This window comes from Oryctolagus cuniculus, chromosome 11 (assembly GCF_051225735.1).
Source record: "Oryctolagus cuniculus isolate XC-2025 breed Fujian yellow rabbit chromosome 11, ASM5122573v1, whole genome shotgun sequence".
Lineage (NCBI taxonomy): Eukaryota > Metazoa > Chordata > Mammalia > Lagomorpha > Leporidae > Oryctolagus > Oryctolagus cuniculus.
Genome location: NC_142877.1, coordinates 94,019,867 through 94,040,955, shown reverse-complemented (window position 1 = coordinate 94,040,955; position 21,089 = coordinate 94,019,867). Strand labels below are relative to the sequence as shown.

At 36.7% G+C, this 21,089-nt stretch overlaps 1 protein-coding gene across 3 annotated transcripts in view; it reads left to right on the top strand.

Moving 5' to 3' along the window:
* The window catches only part of DCN (decorin), a 39,936-nt gene extending 21,812 nt beyond the window's left edge, over window positions 1-18,124 (top strand). For 2 of the 3 annotated variants that reach the window (XM_008256722.5, XM_008256721.4), the window contains exons 4-8: window positions 3,016-3,229; window positions 3,738-3,851; window positions 9,363-9,456; window positions 13,062-13,200; window positions 17,388-18,124. In XM_008256722.5, the coding sequence (XP_008254944.1) occupies window positions 3,016-3,229; window positions 3,738-3,851; window positions 9,363-9,456; window positions 13,062-13,200; window positions 17,388-17,582 (756 nt within the window). In that variant the 3' untranslated portion in view covers window positions 17,583-18,124. 3 annotated transcript variants of the gene reach the window in all.
* Window positions 18,125-21,089: the final 2,965 nt, after the last annotated feature.

Sequence of the window (21,089 nt, the reverse complement as noted above, 5' to 3'; positions counted from 1 at the left end):
GCTGAAGCCAAGAGCTTCTTTTTGGTCTCATATGTGGGTGCGGGGAACCAAGCACTTGGGCCATCTTCCACTGCTTTCTTAGGCACATGAGCAGGGAGCTAGATTTGAAAGGGAGCAGCTGCGACTTGAACCAGTACCCAAATAGGGTACTGATGATGGTGTAAACCAATGTGCCACAATGCCGACCCTAGTAATTTTATTTTTGTACTTATAATTTTTGAAATCAAGACAAATATTTTTCTTAAAAAACTCATGGTAAATATATATTATGAAAAAGCTATGTATTAATTTTTAAAATTTTGCATTCAATTACTTTTCCACAAAATTTCTAAAGTACTTGTATACATGGGGCTATAATGCAGTATGAAACAGAATACATTGGTCATTAGGTATTACACAGCATGATCAAGATGATATTCAATTGTAAACTTCCTGACAGTCAAGATGGAAAAAGCAATAAACATTTATTCACTAGGATAAAATTTCTCAAATTTTTTTGAGGAAGAAGATATTTTCCCTAAATTTTTAAGATTCTCTATGGAATGTTTACAAAAAATAATAGCACATAATAAACTGTCACAGTCAGTTTATTGATGTGTTCAACAATATAAGCACAATGTAACTAGTGAGTAGTAAGGGCACAAAAAGGGTAAACTCAGGCATCATGATTTATGAGGTCACCAGTTAGTGTTTTGAGAAAACGTGGAACAAAAGAATTCTGATTGGCAGAGAGTGTAAGAGAGGTCTTTCAGTGCAAGAAGATAGCTAATGTAGAAGAAAATAAGGAGCAGACACAAGAGCACAAGCTGGTTGGAGTAAAACGTACTGGTTGTACTGGAGGACAGGGTTGAAGCTGAGGTCCTGAACCCTGCACCACTGACAAGATGGATGGTAGGCATGAACCCCTATTCGCCAGCTCTTCACTTTTATCTTACAGGTGTACTGGAAATGCGATGTGGCAAAACTGACAGGGTTTGTCAGGGACTACTTAACCTATCATTAGAATAAGTTTAAAGAGACTATATATAAATGAGTATAACTTACTTTAGTAAACTAAGATTTAAAACCTTCATTTTATTTGCATAAATTTACCCTGACTCTGCTGTTTTGAAGGAAAATGTTTCTCTTACTCTAATCTGAACTTCCTGTACATTTAAGTATAAACTGAACAATTTTTAAGGTCTTTCTATCCTTAAAAAAGAGACATCAATTTCTGTAACATTCTCATTAAATATGGCGTTCATGATAATGTGTTCTTTCTTTGCCCGTCTCTTTCTAAGCATGTTTTCTAGGTAACCATCATTTTAGTAATCGTTTTCTTTCAACCTCCAAGCACACATCAGATGGAAGAGGAGAGTTTATTAGAGCTTCCAAGCCCTCAGAGGATTCTGAACAGCTACTTTTCTCATGCTCTTTCATTCATGATCATTTTTGCCTCTGTTATTATACAAATAAACATAATAATTTCAGCTCAAAAAGCCATATGTGAATGAGAAGGCAGGAGAGAAATTAAAATTTAGCAAGGTTAAATATAGAAAGGATTTAACAGAAAATTATTCCTTTATTCTCCAATTATCCATTTACACATCTGGTTCATTATGAGTGGTACATGTTGTATAAACATAGTTTTATGCTTACCTACATGCAGTAGAAAACAACATATAATTGTATAGCAATTGCTATACACTAGGCACTGATCTTCGTACCTGATAAACATTAACTTATTTAATCTTATAGTTATTCTTATGACATATACATACTTGATATTCCTTTTTAACAAATGAAGAAGCAAAGACACAGGGAAGTCAAGTTGCTTTCTCATAGTCACACAGAAATTAGGGGCAAATCTCGAGTTTACAGACTCAGGGGCAGTCTGTCTTGAATGAATACAGTAATAATTGCCTATAAATAAAATGCTAACCAAAAAAGACCTTGAAACTAATCCTTGGTTACAGAATAAACCCTACATGAGTGGCTTTCGAGAAAAATGAACATGATATTATGAAGTCATATTTCGTCATGTAAAATAAAATAGATTTTCCATATCTTATTTAATACATTTAATTATATCAAGACTTCAACATTTTCCTCAAAGGCCTGCGACTGATTATCTCCTTTGATTTTCTCATTAAGCGTCTGCCATTTTGTGTGTCCTGTAGCAGTGCAAATCACCTCGCTCTGCTCCTCTGACTCTGGCTTTTACCAATTTCCCTAATTTTTGCCTGTGGATGACAATTTCCTATACCTTAACTCCTATAAATATTCGAGTTTTAACTCCTTTAAGTATTTGGGATTCCCTTAGAATTTTGTATTAATCAACCAATATATTTTATTATTTTTTGAAAAAAGATTTATTTATTTATTGAAAGTCAGAGTTACACAGAGAGAGAAGGAGAGTCAGAGAGAGAGAGAGAGAAAGGTCTTCCATCTGCTGATTCACTCCCAATTGACCACAATGGCCACAGTTGCACTGATCCAAAGCCAGGACCCAGGAGCTTCCTCCGGGTCTCCCATGCTGGTGCAGGGGCCCAAGGACTTGAGCCACCTTGTACTGCTTTCCAGGCAGAGCTGGATAGGAAGTGGAGCAGCCGGGACTCGAACCATCGCCCACATGGGATTCCAGCACTCTTGGAGGTGGTTTAACCTGCTTCACTACAGTGCCAGCTTTAACCACTATATTTTAGCTGAACGCTTTGCTAACAGATTATGCTACTTATAAAATGAAGTTGCAATTAATCAAATAGTGTAAGCTAATGAGGATGTTCATAGGTTAATTATACATCTTAATACTCTTGCATTTTTGAGACTGAAAAATTTCATTCTCTTTCACTATAGTCCCCTTTTCCTCCTTGTATTCTCAAATACACAGACATTCAACAATTGAGGACAAATTTCTTACACTTTGTTAAATTTGCCTAAGTGCCTTTATTCTCTCTCTCTCTCATCTGTCCCTTTGCCTTTTGAAATTTGCTTAAAAAGAAACATATTAAGGAGATGCTGTTTTTGTTCATACAGGCATTGATCCTCGTCAACAACAAAATTAGCAAAATCAGCCCTGGAGCATTTACACCTTTGGTGAAATTGGAGCGACTTTATTTGTCTAAGAACCATCTGAAAGAATTGCCAGAAAAAATGCCCAAATCTCTTCAAGAGCTGCGTGCCCATGAGAATGAGATCACAAAAGTACGAAAATCTGTGTTCAGTGGAATGAACCAGATGATTGTCATAGGTACGGATTTCTTATACTTTGAGACCAAGAATCAAGGTTCACTTTAAGAGATCTGAAGGACACTTGAGCTGTAGGAAGGTAAATCAGCTAAAGCCTACATACCTTAAGCCTAAATGAACTACGGAAACAGGACTGGGAAATTTGCGAATTTGCACTTGGTACCTTACAATGATGCTTCTCTTTCTTGTCCCTGAAAGTCTGAAAATGTGGAGAAAACACTAGGGCTACAGGTACCCTGTGACACACAGGACAGATTCAAGTCACCTTAAATAATTTAATTGTTACTTTTTTTGCACAAGTTTTAGGTCTTTTTCCTTGGTTCTAGGAAGGGACATTTTTACTCCCATTTTGCTATTGTTTTGAGGGACATTCTTTTAGTTTCTCTTTTGTTTTTCCATCAAGTTGTAGACCCAAATTTCTTTTTAGAATTCTTGCTGAAACAGACAGTATTCTGATTTTTAATACTCTAAAATGTTTACTAAAAGTCTTGCATTTCTTGCATTTGTAGAACTGGGCACCAACCCTCTGAAGAGCTCAGGAATTGAAAATGGAGCCTTCCAGGGAATGAAGAAGCTCTCCTACATTCGTATTGCTGATACCAACATAACCACCATCCCTCAAGGTGGGGAAATTGTCCAAAACATTTCAAAAATCTAAATTCTTTTGACATAGCAGTTAAGGCATTAGTTGGAACACCCATATGCCATATTAGAGTACATGGGTTTGAGTCCCAACTCTGCTTCTAATTCCAGCTTCCTGCTAATGCACACTCTGGAAACAAGTGATACTTCAAGCACTTGGATCCCTGACACACATGTGGAAACCTTGATTGAGTTTTCAGCTCGTGGCTCTGTCTCGGCCACACCCCAACTATTGTAGGCATTTGGGGAACGAACCAACAGTATGGATCAATCTCTCTCTCTCTCTGTATTTTAAAGTCTTTGACATTTAAAAATGTGGAAATTTTAATTATTAAACAAGTGGACAATGTTATTTCTGTTAAATTCTCTGTCCCTGGAATTATTTATACTGGGCATATGTGATCATTGGACTTCAGTCTCACTGTGGAGATGCATTAACTCCTTCTAAAATCCCTTCTAAGCTGTAACTGAACAACTGAACAGGTCACAGTTATATATTATGTATTTGTAATGTCACAAAGTATAGTTAGCTATTTTAAATAGAGCATCTCTGTATTACAGATATAGATATGCATGCAAGTACCTCTGAAACTGGATCAAGTTTTACTTTGATTTTCTAGTATAATTGGTAATCCTTTTCTATTTTAGGACATTCCAAAACTTAATAACTGAATAGGGAGTTCCATCACTCTTGCTTAACAGGGGTGGTTGTGTTTTGCAAAGTGTAGATTTTTGAAGTCAATTGGCTTGAGTTCAAGTTGTTGCTAATTGGCTTAAGGAACTTGAACAAATTATTCAACATCTATTCTTCAACTTATTTATCTGTAAAGTAGGAATGAGGTTAATATCCACCCTATTGAGTTGTTTTAGAATTTTAATATATTATTAAGAGAATATCTGGCATATGTGTGAGTAGGATATTATGATTACCTTGTATTTTTATTAAAAATATTTTTAATACTTGCTCAGTTTAAACTATGTGCCAAACACTGGAGATAGGTCAATAAATAAGATATGCTACCTGCCCTGAAGAACTTCTTACCCAAAGCAATGCGAGACAAGTAAACAGCCATCATCCCACAGTCAGAAGGGATGAGCTCACCATGCTGAGGTATATAGAAGAGGCACATAAACCGGTTTTTGTGAATCAGAAAAGGCATCAAACCACAAATAATAAATTCTTCTAATTTGTCCATTTTCCCTATGATAAGTTTTTCAGTCTCACATAAGCCCTTCTATGCCCTCAAGGTGTCTGTTCAGACTCTCCCTTTCTCAGCTTCAACACCTTGTTCTTGAATGAGGCACAAAATACAGAGACATACTCATAGGGAACAGGACTGGTCCTTCATCATGCTTTCACATGAATTCTAACTCTTGAGAGCACATATTCCATGGGATGCTTTCTTACTGTCCTTTGCTATTTCCAGTCTTTTTACTACAAAGCATGCTTTTGATGTCCTTAATACTCATTCATAACTACTGGGATGGAGAGATTGGCAGGCAAGTAGGCAGGCAGGTAGATAGGCAGAAAAAAGTTGATTTGTAGTGTAAAAAGAACTTTCATTTACTTGTTGTGCTCAACTAGTGATTTTTTTAGTTCCTAATGCAGGATAGATGATAGATGATGATAATGAAAGATAAATAGCTATGCATGTATATTTAGGTGTGTATACATACGCAAATATACAGTCAGATGTTGATCTCATGCTTCTATATCTGTAGATTCAACCAATCATGAATCGAAAATACAAAAAAAAAATTTGTACTGAACCCATACATAGTTCGGTGGAGTTTTTTGGTGTTTACTCAACCATACAGTTTAACCACTATTTGCTTAGCATTTGTTAAGTATTAAAATTAACATTTTATTAAGTATTATGATTTGAAGTATAAGGAGGATGTGCATAGGTAATAAGCAAATAGTACACTATTTTATACAAATGGCATAAGCATCCACAAATTCGAGTATTATAGAAAAGGAGTACTGAGACCACACACACACAACACAGAAGTTTATATCCAGAGGCACATCCCAAATCCTATCAGTACATATATCTATGCATAGATTTTTAAAATGCATTTCCACTAACTTTTTGAAAACCCTTCTTTTGCATAGATTTCAAGATTTTTTTGCACCAAAATAAACTTATCTTTTAATTCTATTTTCTAAATATATAGTTTTTACATATACTTTATACTTTTATATATACTTTATTTACATAAAGTATATATATTTTTACATATGCTTTAAAAATGTATTTGCTATTTTCTATTTATTTGCGAGGCAGAGAGAGAGAGAACTCCCATCAGCTAGCTTGATCTTCATTGTCCATAATAACCAAGGCTGGGCTGAGACCAGAGCTATGAGACAGAAATGCAATTCAGTGTGAGTGACAGGATTGCAATTATTTGCACCATTACCACTGCCTCTCAGAATCTGAATTTGCAAGAAGTTGGAGTCAGGAGCTGGAGCTGGGAACTGAGCCCAGGACATCCATTGTGAGATGCAAGTGTCTTAACTGCTAGGTTGAATGATGCTCCTCCAAGAGTTACAAAGTCATTTAGTGGCAGGAGTGGAAGTCACTGGATTTCCCCCTCACATCATGCAGACAATCGACTTGAATTAAGCCCATATTTGACTTTTCTGTTCCTACTAATGCATCCTCCAAAATATCTCTTGGTGAAATATCCTAATACTTATTGATGTATTTTACTTTACTCTCTTATATCTTCTACCTATGCTAGGCATTCTTTTCTCAACATTTCTCACTTGCTTTTATTTACTACCACTTAATAATATAATAGTTTTAGTAACAACCCTTTGTTAAACACTTATTTACAGTGAGGTATTATGCCAAATGTCTTTCATGGATTCTTTTAGATGATCCTCAAAACATCTCTCTATAATAATACTGTCATCCTTGTTTTGTAAATGAGGAGAATAAACCATAAAGAGGTGGACTGAGTTGCCACCAAAGTCTTATACATAGCAAGGATCAGATCTGTAACCTCACTGGGCAGATGTCAGAGCTCATGTGGTTAATTGCTTTGCTCTGCTACCATATTAAATCCTCTCTTCTGTGCATACCTCTGTCCAAAACACGGGTCTACTATTCTTAGACTGGATCTCTTAGGCACGCACATCATCCCCTCCTGGTGTATTCTCTTTCATCACAGTGTTAATGGAAAATCAGTAGAGTTTAGTGTACAGATGTAAAATTGTTGTGTTGGGTTGGACCAACCTGGTGAGAGACCTAACTCAGCCATTTACTTATTCTGTGACTTGAGGCTAATTATTTACCTTTCTGAAACATCAGTTTTATCTGTAAAATGGAAATTTTAATGATACCTATATTCTAGGATTTTTGTAAGGAACAGGTAGGGGACCATAATGTACACATGTAGTACTTGACCCAAGTGATTCTCATTAAATTCTATCTTAAAAATGGAAAAAGGAAAAGATAAAAATGAAATTAACTCAATTATTGGTTCTTTAGCTTAATACCTCAGTGGAAAAATAATGCTATCTCATAGCAAATTTTCTTCTACCATCAAACTTTCTTCTGGCTGTAACTTTTACTTTTGGAAAACTGATACCCTGAAAGTAGAAATAATTAGAAACTAGATGAGGTTGACAGATGATAAGAGAGAGATTCCAGGCACTTAAAATTATGTTTGTGTTGATGGGGAAGAAAGGATACATGTTTAATTTGCTTCATTACGTACTTGTTATACTTAAGGGAGTTTATAACAATTCATATTTTTTCTAAAGAAAACCAAATGGCTAAACTATCTTATTTCTAGAATGATGATTGGGATAATAGTCATTCAAAAGATAAATGCAGTTATTCCATTTGTTGCAGTAAAGAGCATATTATTTTAACTTCCTATTGGCATCCAGGATTATATTAAATTATCCACTTTTAAGAAAAACAACCCATGGGGCTGGCGCTGTGGCACAGTAAGTTAATCCTCTGCCTGAGACACTGGTTCTAGTCCTGGCTGCCCCTCTTCCAATCCAGCTCTCTGCTGTGGCCTGGGAAATCAGTGGAAGATGGCCCAAGTCCCCTGCACCCGCATGGGAGACTGGGAAGAAGCACCTGGCTCCTGGCTTCGAGTCAGTGAGTCAGTGCAGCTCCAGCTGTTGCGGCCATCTGGGGAGTGAACCAATGGAGGGAAGACCTTTCTCTATGTCTCTCCCTCTCACTGTTTGTAACTCTACCTTTCAAATAAATAAATTTAAAAATGAGAGAGACAGCCCACAATATTTGTAACATTAGTCTCTGTTTCCTTATCTATTATAGGGAATTAACAATTAGTAATTTATACATGGAAGAATTATTGGAAACAAATTAGGAACAATGCCATGATCAATGTTCAGTATTTAAGAAACCTAGTATAAGTAGAAGTTACTTTCTGTAGTATGTCACTTACAAAATATACTACCATAGCTAAACTATTTTTTTTAATCAAATATGGTCTAAGCTGTGAAATTAAATATACAATATTTACAGAATTTAGTGGGCTGTAATGAAAAATTCTGACCAAACCTAACCTGTAATTTTCCAATTCTATTACCTTTATAGACAACTAACCAAGTTATTCTGTCAATCAAATGTCAGTTCCATACATAACACATTTGCTATTTTCATTGTAGTTGCTATTCTTTTAAGTAGAACAATATGCTATTAAAAAGTTTCATAAAAACATGGTACATCCTCATGTGGCAGCAGGAAATGAAAATAAAACATTTAAACTTACATTTATATTACTAAATTTTTGAAACCACAACCATTCAAGAAGTACTATCCTGAGGCTTGATGGGTACTTTGCATCTAAAGTTATTTCCCCAGATGGTCCACATATGGCTTTTAAATGGGCTCTGTACTCCTCCAACATAAAGAAACAGTCATGGTTTTACAGATTCAATTGAGCTTTAACCTTTTCTATGCAGCCTATTGAAGAAAGCATTTCATGACTTTATGGAAAAGTACAGTAAGACTAATGCCAGACCAGCATATTAATGTTATTATTAATGATGCTCATTAATGAACCACCTGATTGGATTTGTGCATAGAAATAACTTATACATAATCTCTTCATTATAGTTCAAATGTTCACCTCTCCATTTAATAGTTCGTATTTTCTGTCAATGGCAGTGTTAGCCCATTAAAAAGGTGGAAGAGAATAATTAGATTGGAGATTTGACTTCAGTTCTGTAATTCCTACGACAAGTATTTACTACACGACAGAACCAATTTATGTTTTCTTAAAGCCTATCTATGATAAAACTAAAAGGTCTTGCACTACTTCCAAAAGCATGTATTAATATAAAAGAAGCAATGGGAAAAGGAAAAGAGGAGAAATGAAATCAATTACTTGAAACTCTGTATTTTAGAATAGTGATGGTATGCCTTCTCATTAAGTTGCTCTACTTTCTGTACGTAGAATGCTTATCTGCTATTTTAAATCTTGTATTTTTCTTATTCCAGGTCTTCCTCCTTCTCTTACGGAACTACATCTTGATGGCAATAAAATCACCAAAATCGATGCATCTAGCCTGAAAGGACTGAATAATTTGGCTAAGTAATAATATATTCTCCTCATATTCTATCAAAAACTGTCTAGGTAGATTAGTACCTATATGCTCAGAGCTAGAAACGTGATGATAGATTTTTTACTGCATCACATTTTGTTGTTGTTGTTTTTAACAGTCTCAGACTCCAACTTATCTGATTACTCTTTTAATAAAGCAAAATAAACAGGATACTTACTATAATCACCAAGATCAATTTCATATTTTTGAACACCATATTAATTTTATAGCTTATGAATAAGGTTTTCTATTTCAAAATCAGTTTTTAATGAATATGTTCATTGAATATATTCTAGTTTATTAATGTCAAACAGAGGATTAAGTAAATTCAGTGTCCTGAATTTGCAAATGCATCAGAATGAAAGCTACTAGGACGTGGAAATATCAGACTTCTGACAGATCCCTATTAAAAAACTTGTGATGAGATTTCCGAATCCTTTATTCTCTGGAGAGTTTAAAAGAAAATAAAATGGATCTGTACACTAAATATTTTTTTTCTCTTTCTGTCCATTGTTAAAATTTTTCTTCATAAATGATAACTTGTGCCTGTCCTGATTTCTAACAACCGCAGTCTCTGTATTCACAATCTGGTTAAGTAATAAGGAAGGAAAGCACTGGGAAACTTTCTCAGCTGTATTCAAGAAGTACTCTGTTCTCAATCCACGTATTTTGCTAAATGTTCCAATAGAAAAGCACAGTATTATGCCACATTGACTCTCTTGTCTTTTTGTATATAAACTCCGTGTTGATGAATAAAAACGCAGCACATCCTTGTATCTTTGAGAAATGCCTATGAGCAAATCGATGCAGAACACAGTTTTCCTCATTTCCATGGCTATTTCCCAATGATTCCGTGCATGAAGAAAACTGAAGAGGACCATACGCATGTTACTGTAGCTAAAATATATTATCCTGGTGTCCCAAATAGTAAGAACTGCTTCATCTAGAGCTATTTTAATTACAGTCTCTAAGGATGAAAACATTTTTCACAATGACATATGCATCACCTGCACCCCTTTATTGATTAGATCCCTCTAGTTGCTGAAAAATGTAGGCAGATAAGTTGTGTTGTTTTCTGTGTAAATTTGTCTTTATGATGGTTACTGTTATTGAATTATTATTATAAGTGGTTACAGCAGTAGTAGGAATAAATAATATTCTGAAGTGATAAATAGACTATATTCTAAATTATTCATAATGGATGTCTTTTTGAAAGTTCATATTTGAAAGTGGTAAGGAGGTCATGAGATTCTGTACCTCAGTAATGATATGTCATATGCTTTGTATCAGATGGAAGTGTAGAGAGCTAATATATGCTGAAAAGCCTAATGGAAGTTCAAATTTCTCTTTAAATGGACTTTGGATTCCATGTGTTAAATTAGAGCACATTACTGCATTGGTCAGGCAAATTTCCACAGTTCTTTAGTTTATCATGCACATTGCTTTTAGAATCAAATCCATCCAGAAACATCTATATATTAAACCACTAAATATTTTTGGTTTTTACTCCTCATTGACACTGGAACATGAGAAGAACTTTGATGCTGAAAATGAAAATTGTAAAATGAAAGAATCAGCCACCGATATCAAAACATTGTTTCATAGAAAGTGTTCCAATTTGTTATTGAGAAAAACAAGTCAGGAGAAAATAGTGAATACCTCCATCACAAAGAAAAAAATTCCTTACTGAATATACAATAGGTAGCTGAGTAAAGGAATATTTTCCTTGAATTAATTATTAGATATTTTAAAACAAACATGCCAGTCCACACTGAGACTTGAAATACTGTGAAGAATAGGAAATACAATTTGAAATAGAAAAATGAAAACTCAGAAACAAGAGGTGAACATTCAAGATGGGAAAAAACCAAAATTTTCTGAGTCAAGATGTCAAGTTAATAAGCAAAAGCTGAGATAAACTAATGATACTATCAATTCCAATTGTTTCAAAAAGCAAAACATGATTAAAATTGGGCAACTCTACTTACCTAAGTCGACATCCAAATCTCTACAGAGTCCATTGATCATACATAGCTTAAATTTAGGAAAATATATCTTATGGTGTGCAGATACTATCCCTTTTATTGAAAAGAATCCGATAGATTCTTCCTCTCTCTCTGTCTCTCCTTGTAATATTCTGGCTCTGTTCCATTATCTCCTTGCCCCATTCCTGGCAGCCCTATCTGTCTGGTGAATTGACATCATGCTATTCTTGAAGATTTCATTTATACAATGTCGAATAGTCTAGCAATATCCCCATGTCAACTTTTGTGCCTGAATTCCCATTTACAAGAAGGGGATGTCACAGCAGCAAAAACCTCATCTATTACACCTTTAACTTAAAAGATATGAGCCAAAACCTTGATTGAATCAAACCTGCAGGGTATATATGTGGGGCGGAGAGATATCTAACTCAGTACCTAGGAATGCTGGGGCCAGGAAAGCTCTGAGAGACAGAGGACCACTGAGGAATGTTCTGCACCTCTTATTTCCAATGAATAAATTTTTAAGATATATGATTGCTTATTTTCAAAGTGACCAAAACAATACACTACTTCTTTAGGTTCTCTCTTAGATGAGTTTGCTATATTCATTATACATGTAAACCAATTCAACATCTATTTATGGGACATGACAAATTCTGAGTTAATACCACAGATAACATAGAGTAATCATTATTACAAGGACAGGGACACACATTGGAGTACCTGGGTTCAATTCCCAACTCCAGCTCCTGATCCAGCTTCTTGCTAATCCAGACTCTGAGACAGCAGTGATAGTTCAAGTAATTGGGCTTCTGCTACCCACATGGATGTGCTGGCTTGTGTTCCAGCTCTCAGCTTTAGTCCCTGTTAAGTGCCAGCCACTGTGGGTATTTGGGGAATGATTAAATGGATTATAGGATCATAGAGTGTTCTCTCTCTCTCTACCTCTCTCTCTCTCTCTGCCTCTCAAATAAGCAAATAAATTTTTATAAAGATTTATTTTTATTTATTTGAAAGACAGAGTTATATAGAGTTAGAGCCAGAGAGCGAGAGAGGTTTCCATCCGCCGATTTACTCCCCAAATGGCCCCAATGGCAAGAGCTGAGCTGATCAGGAGCTTCTTCTGGGTCTCCCACATGGGTGGAGGGGCCCAAGAACTTGGGCCATCTTCTACTGTTTTTCCAGGTCACAACAGAGAGCTAGATTGGAAGTGGAGCAGCTGGGACTGGAATCAGCACCATATGGGATGCTGGCACTGCAGGCTAGGGCTTTAATCTGCTGTGCCACAGCACCGGCCCCTGCATATAAAATTTTAAAAAGCACAATCCTCCAAGTTTTATTAGAGGTTGGCCATTCAAGGTTATAGAGTACTAGTACAAGAACTCATGTTTTTGTCAGAGATATGTCAAAGAAAGTAACTTTGAACTGAAACCTTAAGAATAAATGGCTTTGTATAGGCTTTAAAAAGGTGGGAAAAAGCAGTCTAAGCACAAGGAATGATAGGAGCCAAGTCAAGCTCAGCCTTTTCTATCAACTTAATTATTGACACAACACATGTAAGAAAGGCACCCATATGTGGTGTACAGATTCATTTCTGCTTTCCGTTGCAGGTTGGGTCTGAGTTTCAATGACATCTCTGCTGTGGACAATGGTTCTCTGGCCAATGCCCCTCATCTGCGAGAGCTTCACTTGGACAACAACAAACTTATCCGAGTACCTGGTGGTCTGGCAGATCATAAATACATTCAGGTAATACAACACCACTGCTTCCTATGAGGGATAACTTAGAGTAAACGCTCCCTACGCTTATGCTAAGAGTCAGGAAGCACTACTTAGAAATGTTGCTTGCAGAATGTCTTAGCTAGAGCTCTCATAACAAAATAGCATAAATTGAGTGTCTTAAACAACAAAAATTTATCTCTCATCATAATGGAAGCTGAGTATCTGAGATCATGGTGGAGGACTGGTAAGGTTCTGTCAAGATACCCCTTCCAGTTTGAAAACTGCCAACTTCTTGATTTTTCCACACATGGCATTAAGAGAGCAGGCTAGGCCAGCGCTGCGGCTCAATAGGCTAATCCTCCACTTGCAGTGCTGGCACCCCGGGTTCTAGTCCCGGATGGGGCACTGGATTCTGTCCCGGTTGCCCCTCTTCCAGACCAGCTCTCTGCTGTGGCCCGGGAGTGCAGTGGAGGATGGCCCAAGTCCTTGGGCCCTGCACCCACATGGATCAGGAGAAGCACCTGGCTCCTGGCTTCGGATCAGTGTGGTGCGCTGGCCGCAGCATGCCAACCGCGGCAGCCATTGGAGGGTGAACCAATGGCAAAAGGAAGACCTTTCTCCTATCTGTCTCTCTCTCTTTCACTGTCCACTCTGCCTGTAAAAAAAAAAAAAAAAAAAAAAAAAAGAGTAAGCTAGTTTTCAGGCATATTCCTCTAAGAGCATGAATGCCATTTACGTGGACTCTACATTTGGGTCCCCAAAGCCTCACCTCCAAATACCACCACACTGGGAAAGGATTTCATCCTCTGTGCTTGGGAAGGAAACAAACCTTCATATGACTGTACAGGGATACATTTTTAATGTTTCCATTTAATCATTCATCCTTATCTTATAAAACACATAGGTTCAAATTATTGTTTTCTTTTTTTTTTAAAAAAAAGATTTATTTATTTATTTGAAAGTCATAGTTACACAGAGAAGGAGAGGCAGAGAGAAAGAGAGAGGTCTCCCATCTGCTGGTTCACTCCCCAAATGGCTGCAATGCTCGGAGCTGCACCTATCCAAAGGCAGGAGCCAGGAGCTTCTTCCTGGTCTTCTACAAAGATGCGTGGAATCAAGGACTTGGGCCATCCTCCACTGCCTTCCCAGGCCGCAGCAGAGAGCTGTATTGGAAGCAGAGCAGCCAGAACTCAAACTGGCACCCACATAGGATGCCAGCACTGCAGGTGGCGGCTTCAGTTGCTATGCCACAGCACTGGCCTCTAAATTATTATTTTCACGATAACACTATTGCTTTGAACTTACTATAATACACCAAGTACTTTGGTCATTTTCTGCTGCCCTCTCAGATACGTTAGCAGGTAGTGGATAGAAAGTGAAGCAGCTGGGACTTAAACCTATGTTCATATGAGATGCCAGCATCACCTGCTGCACCACAATGCCTGATCCCCAGATAGCTCTTTATTTCATATCTAGTCAATTGTCAACTTCATTCTTAGCCACAAGAATTTATGGATCTAATTTATTGTATTAGTTTTAATTATGGACTAGAGTTTTGCTACTGAATTAAGAATGCTTTATGTAACTTCTAGAAATTTTATATTCTTAAATCCTAGCTTTATGTCTATAATCAAATTTTCAGTTAATTTTAGTATTTTATAATTATATATTATAAAATAAATATATAACTATAAATAGTTATAAATAAATAATTATAAAATAAATAAATTATATTTAGTAATTAGAGTCTAATTACATTTTGCACAGAGAATGCCAATTGTCCCAATAACATTTATTAAGAAGACTATTATTTCCCTAATGAATTGCCTTAAATCTTTGTTAAAAATCTGGACATAATGTAAAATTTATTTGTGAGCTTCAGTTCTGTAACATTTATCTATATGTATATCCTTTTATTATACCTTTTGATTTATGTAGCTTTTGATTAAATTTTTAAATCAGGAAGAATATGTGCTCCAACTTTGTTCATCCTTTCAAAATTGTTTGACTTTTCTTATTCCTTTGAATTCAGGGTAAGCTTTAGAATCAACTTATTCATTTCTGAAAACTAAAAATTTTTTCTGGGACACTCAAAGGGATTGTGTTGAATATAAATATCAGTTTATGAGAACTTGCATTAAAATTTCTTTTTTTATTTGAAAGGCAGAGACAGAGAGAGACACACACAGAGAGAGAGAAACAGAGAGAGAGAGAAGAGAGACCAACAGAGACAGTTTCCATCTTCTGGCTCACTCTCTAAATGCCCACAAGCCAGGGGTCTGGAATTTACTCAGTGTCCCGTGTGTGGTAGTGGCACAACAACTTGAGCCATCACATCCACCAACCGGGATGTGTGTTGGTATGAAACTGAAATTGGCAGCAGAGTTAGGACTTGAACTAGTCCTCTAGTATGGGATAAGGGCATCCCAAGTGGTGTCATAGCTGCTGTGCCAAACCCTCTCTCTAAGAATTGCCACCTTAGAAATATTGAGTCTTAGGCCAGCGCCGCAGCTCAATAGGCTAATCCTCCACTTGTGACGCCGGCACACCAGGTTCTAGTCCCGGTCGGGGCGCTGGATTCTGTCCCGGTTGCTTCTCTTCCAGGCCAGCCTTCTGCTATGGCCCAGGAGTGCAGTGGAGGATGGCCCAAGTGCTTGGGCCCTGCACTCGCATGGGGGACCAGGAGAAGCGCCTGGCTCCTGGCTTCAGATCAGCGCGATGCGCTAGCTGCAGCGGCCATTGGAGGGTGAACCAACGGCAAAGGAAGACCTTTCTCTCTGTCTCTCTCTGTCTCTCACTGTCCACTCTGCCTGTCAAAAATAAAAAATAAAAATAAAAAAAAGAAATATTGAGTCTTCCAATTCATAAGCAAGCAGTATCTTTCTTTTTATATCATTTTAAATTATTTTAAATAATGTTTTCTCATTTTAGATTATAAGTCTTACAATTCTTTTATTAAATCCAGCTAAGTTTTCATTATTTTTATGCTTCTTTGAATGAATTATGAATTTCATTTGTTTGTTGATGATAGAAATACAATGGATGCTTACATACTGATCTTATATCCTAATACTATGTTGTGCCTATTTTTAGTTGCAGTCATTTTTATAGTTTCCTTTGGAAAGTTTACTTCTTTATCAACTCATTGGTGAACAAAGTTTTAATTTTTCCTTTCTTATCTAGATTTCTTCATTTGTTTATTTCCCTTAAGTAAGAATCCTCAGTGTTATACTAGAAGGTTCAGTCTAATGTTGAATGGAATGTATTAAATTAGACATATTTTCCTTGTTCTCTCTTTTGGAATAGGAGACATTCAATTTATTAAGAATATTAGCTATAGCTCTTCAGTAATCCATCACCAAATTGATGAAGTTCCCTTGTATTTCCAGTTTATTGAAAACTTTTATCATAAATTTATTCAGTCTTTCTAAATGTGATAACTTGCTATGAAGAATAATAAGGCAGTGTAATTGTGTGATGGTGACAATGGCAAATCGTGGTTAGATAAGGCCTCTCTGGTAAGAATACATGAGTTTCATGAGGCACGAAACTTTACAGAGATCTTGGGGAAGTTTATTCCAAGTAGATAAAGTATGTGTGACTACCCAAGGGGAGAACCATGGTTCTTGTGTTAGAATTGCAAGTACGCAGGATGGTTGGGTTGGACAGTCTGCAGAGATGAGGTTAAAGCAGAAGAGGCAGACATGACATCATTGGTTTGCTTTTTAAAAGAATGGCTTGGAGAAATAAATAATTATATAAAAATAATAGACTTTTGGAGGGTGAAGGAGGAGACAAAAACAACATTGTGAGCAACTATAATCATCCAGAAAGAGACAAGGACTTGGACAAGGTTATTAGGACTGGACTTTGGGAAAAGAAGTAGATTATGTGTACATTTTGAAGGCTGAGGTACCAGGACTTGATGATTGGGTAGAAAGTATAAGAGTAACGGAGGACCAAGAATACGAATAATGTTAATAATTAAGCATCTGAAATGAGTGACAGGCAAGTTACTGTGATGGGGAAGAGTCTATCGAAGGGAAAAGCAAATTTGGAAAATTTGAAAAATGTTTTAAAATAAAAAAATTGATTTGAGAAATTCTAAGGTATTCAAACTGAAGGATGAACATATGACCAAACAAATTATTTACATGAAGATCCATGATGTATTTGGGAAAAAAATAACCATTACCCATTGTTTCTTATTGTAGGTTGTCTACCTTCATAACAATAATATCTCTGTAGTTGGAGCAAATGACTTCTGCCCTCCTGGGTACAACACCAAAAAGGCTTCCTACTCAGGTGTGAGTCTTTTCAGCAACCCTGTGCAATACTGGGAGATCCAGCCATCCACCTTCAGATGCGTCTACATGCGCTCTGCCATTCAGCTCGGAAACTACAAGTAACTCCCAAGAACACCCTCATGTTTATAACCTGGCAAAATCCTGTTAATGTCATTGCTAAAACTAAAAATAAAATAAAGAATAAAAGCTAGATACTGGGAACCTAACTGCAATGTGGATATTTTTCCCACATGACTTATGCATAAAGCTAAATATGCAGTTTAAATAATTGCCTACAATAAAAAAATTGCCTGCCATTTTGAGAATCATTTTTGAAGTTTTCTGTTGATGTTAACTGAGCTACCACAATTAATCTTATTTCACTAATTGTAAAATTTTGAGTAAATATACATATATCAATAATTTAGTAAAGTGTTTCTTTTTTAATTTTCAGAATGAATCAAATAAAGAGTGTTGGTCTTTTGTAATTCATAGGTCAGTTAGCTTTGTTGACATAAAGTGAAATACGATATACTAAGTGTGTATTAACCCACCACTGTTACTGCTAAAGCCACACTTGAATGTGTGAATTCAGTACTGGCTATGTAAACGTTCTGCTAATGTCATCACTTTGAAAAAATAAATTAAAAATACATTCAAAATAACTATGGCAAAAAAGTTTAATTGTAAATATTCCCTAAACTCAATTTTCTGTAGAGATTTGACAATAACAGCATATATTTTCAATTTCACAGCCTGTTTTTCTTGAGTATGGCAACTTACACTATCTACACTCAGGGTTAATTATATAGTGCACAAATCAGATATTTTCTGATTTGTCTCAATAATTAATATTCCCAGTTAGTAATTTGATAAGTCAATTTTAAAGCTATCATGTATATAATTAGGAGTATAGTCTGAGCGTTTCTACAGCTGATAGACATATTAAAATACCTTTGTCCACAGTTAACTACTGATTTTAGAATTTTTTCCATAGGATTTAGAAACAGCTATCAAAGTAGACAGTAGAACAAGTCTGAGGAATGAGCTGATTTCATCAGAATAAATATTTATCAGAAACATTTGATAACAATTACACTACCAACATACAATAAGCAAATATGTGAATACAATTTGTTTATTTTATGCAGGTAGATGTTTTATGGTTCCAAGTTAAAAACAAAACCAACTTTTTTAATCTACAAAGGCAATAAAAGATAGTCTTTCTATTGATGAACCTTCTGGTACAGTTTGTCCCCATTGATCAAACCCAAAATGAAAGTAATATAATAATGACTGATACCATCTTTGACTTTAACCCATTTGGACCCAACCTTCCAATTCTGCAAACATTTCAGCCACATAATATTTATTTCCAAGTTCCCAAAAGCAGTATATCTGTTGCTCAAGTGTTTATAGGTCTTTAAATGTCCTTTATAGGTGTCCTATATGTAGGACTATGGATCATAATGGATTTGATTATATAGTTTTTTTAAAGATTTATTTATTTATTTGAAATAGTTACACACAGAGAGAAGGAGAGGCAGAGAGAGAGAGAGAGAGAGAGAGAGAGAGGTCTTCCATCAGCTGGTTCACGGTTCACTCCCAAATTGGCCACAACAGCTGGAGCTGCATCGATCCGATGCCAGGAGCCAGGAGATTCCTCCAGATCTCCCACACAGGTGCAGGGGCCCAAAGACTTGGGCCATCCTTTATAGCTTTACCAGACCATAGCAGAGAGCTGGATCAGAAGTGGAGCAGCCAGAACTTGAACCACCGCCCACATGAGATGCCAGCACTGCAGGCGGCAGCTGTACCCACTATGTCACAGAGCACTGGCCCCTACTCTAATAGTTTAATAGAAGAAAAAGTGGTTGAAATATATCAGGATACATTTTATGATAGGAATATATGTAAGTTATAATGCTGGCTCAGTGTACAGTAGTATAATGAATGTAAAAGAAAATGAAAGACTTCTATGAGGAAGTCACAGTTAAGGTGGGTTTTGATTGATGCCCGAATTCAACAGAAAGAATTGACAGAGAAAAGCTAGTAGCGGCAGAAGATAACTTCAAAGACCAAGAGGTGTATCTGGGAACACTTTTTTATAAAACTATGCATTCATTTATTTGAAAGGCAGGGCAGGGAGACAGGGAGACACATACATATACAAACATACATATACAAACATACCCGACCAGAAATAGAACTTTAGTCCACTGATTCACTCCTGAAATGACTTCTAGAGCTAGGTCTGGGCCAGGTTGAAGCCAGGAACCTGGAACTTCATCCAGGTCTCATACATGGGTAGAACAGGCCCAAGTACTTGGGCCATCTTCTACTTCTCTGCCAAGCACATTAGCAGGGAGCAGCCAGGGTTTAAAACATTGCTCTGACACAGGATGCTGGCATCGCCAAGATGTGCCTTAACCTGCCATGCTGCCATGCTGCCCCCCGGGCACATCTTCAGATAAGCTGGCACGAAGAAGGGCTTTCTCAACTTCTTCACCTTCTGAGGCAGAGGAAGCAGATAACACCTACATTTGCTGTATCAGAGTTAATGACAACATTAGGGAAGCCATATTTTTCTCTTTCCACAGTCTTGTAGAACCAGAAAATATGAATTCCCCATATGTTCAACAACAGGGAAGGATACTATTTCTTGTCTCTTCTATCTTCCAAGAGATTCAGCTTTCACACTTTTGTGATTTGAAATCAGAAGAGGAGATTTCCACTGGAAGACAATCAGCTATTCAAAAGGGGTTCCATCATTGGATACTGTTTGCTTTTTTTTTTGTTTGTTTGTTTCAGAGATGAACTTTGTCTGATGCACCCTTACTTTTGTTGCAGCTTTGATGACATACCTTTCATATTGTAGTCTTTTTTTAAAGATTTATTTATTTATTTGAAAGATTTACACAGAGAGAGAAGGAGAGACAGAGAGAGAGAGTGGGAGAGAGAAAGAGAGAGAAAGAGAGGTCTACCATCCGCTGGTTCACTTTCCAATTGGCTGCAATGAGGATCTGATGCGAGGAGCCAGGAGCATCCTCCAGGTCTTTCCACATGGGTGCAGGGTCCAAGGCTTGGGCCATCTTCTATTGCTTTCCCAGGCCATAGCAGAGAGCTGAATCGGAAGTAGAGCAGCCAGGACTTGAACCAGTGCACATATGGGATGACAACACTGCAGGCAGCAGCTTTATCCACTACACCACAGCGCCAGTCCCCATATTGTAGTATAGAGTGATGCGAATTTCATGTTGGAGGTTTAAATGATGCACCTTCACACTGTAGCTTTTCTCCTGTTGAAGGAAAGCCTACAATTATCTTGCTACTTAATGGACAAGCAGGATAAAGGATGAGTAGACAGAACGATGGAAAGACCATTTTGGACTATCACTTGCAAGGCAGATCCTCCAGTACACCACCTCTTTTAAAACAAACTTATTAATATATAAAGAACAGATTTTATGCATTCCATAGGAGATACAGTCCTAAGAGGACAACCACATTTCCCTCACTCCCCTGCTCCCCATGAATCCTCATCCCTCCCTGCCCTCTCTTCATCAGTTTTTGCAAAGTCATAATTTTAAACCACTCTATGTTCACAGTCTTAAATCACCCCAATCTCAG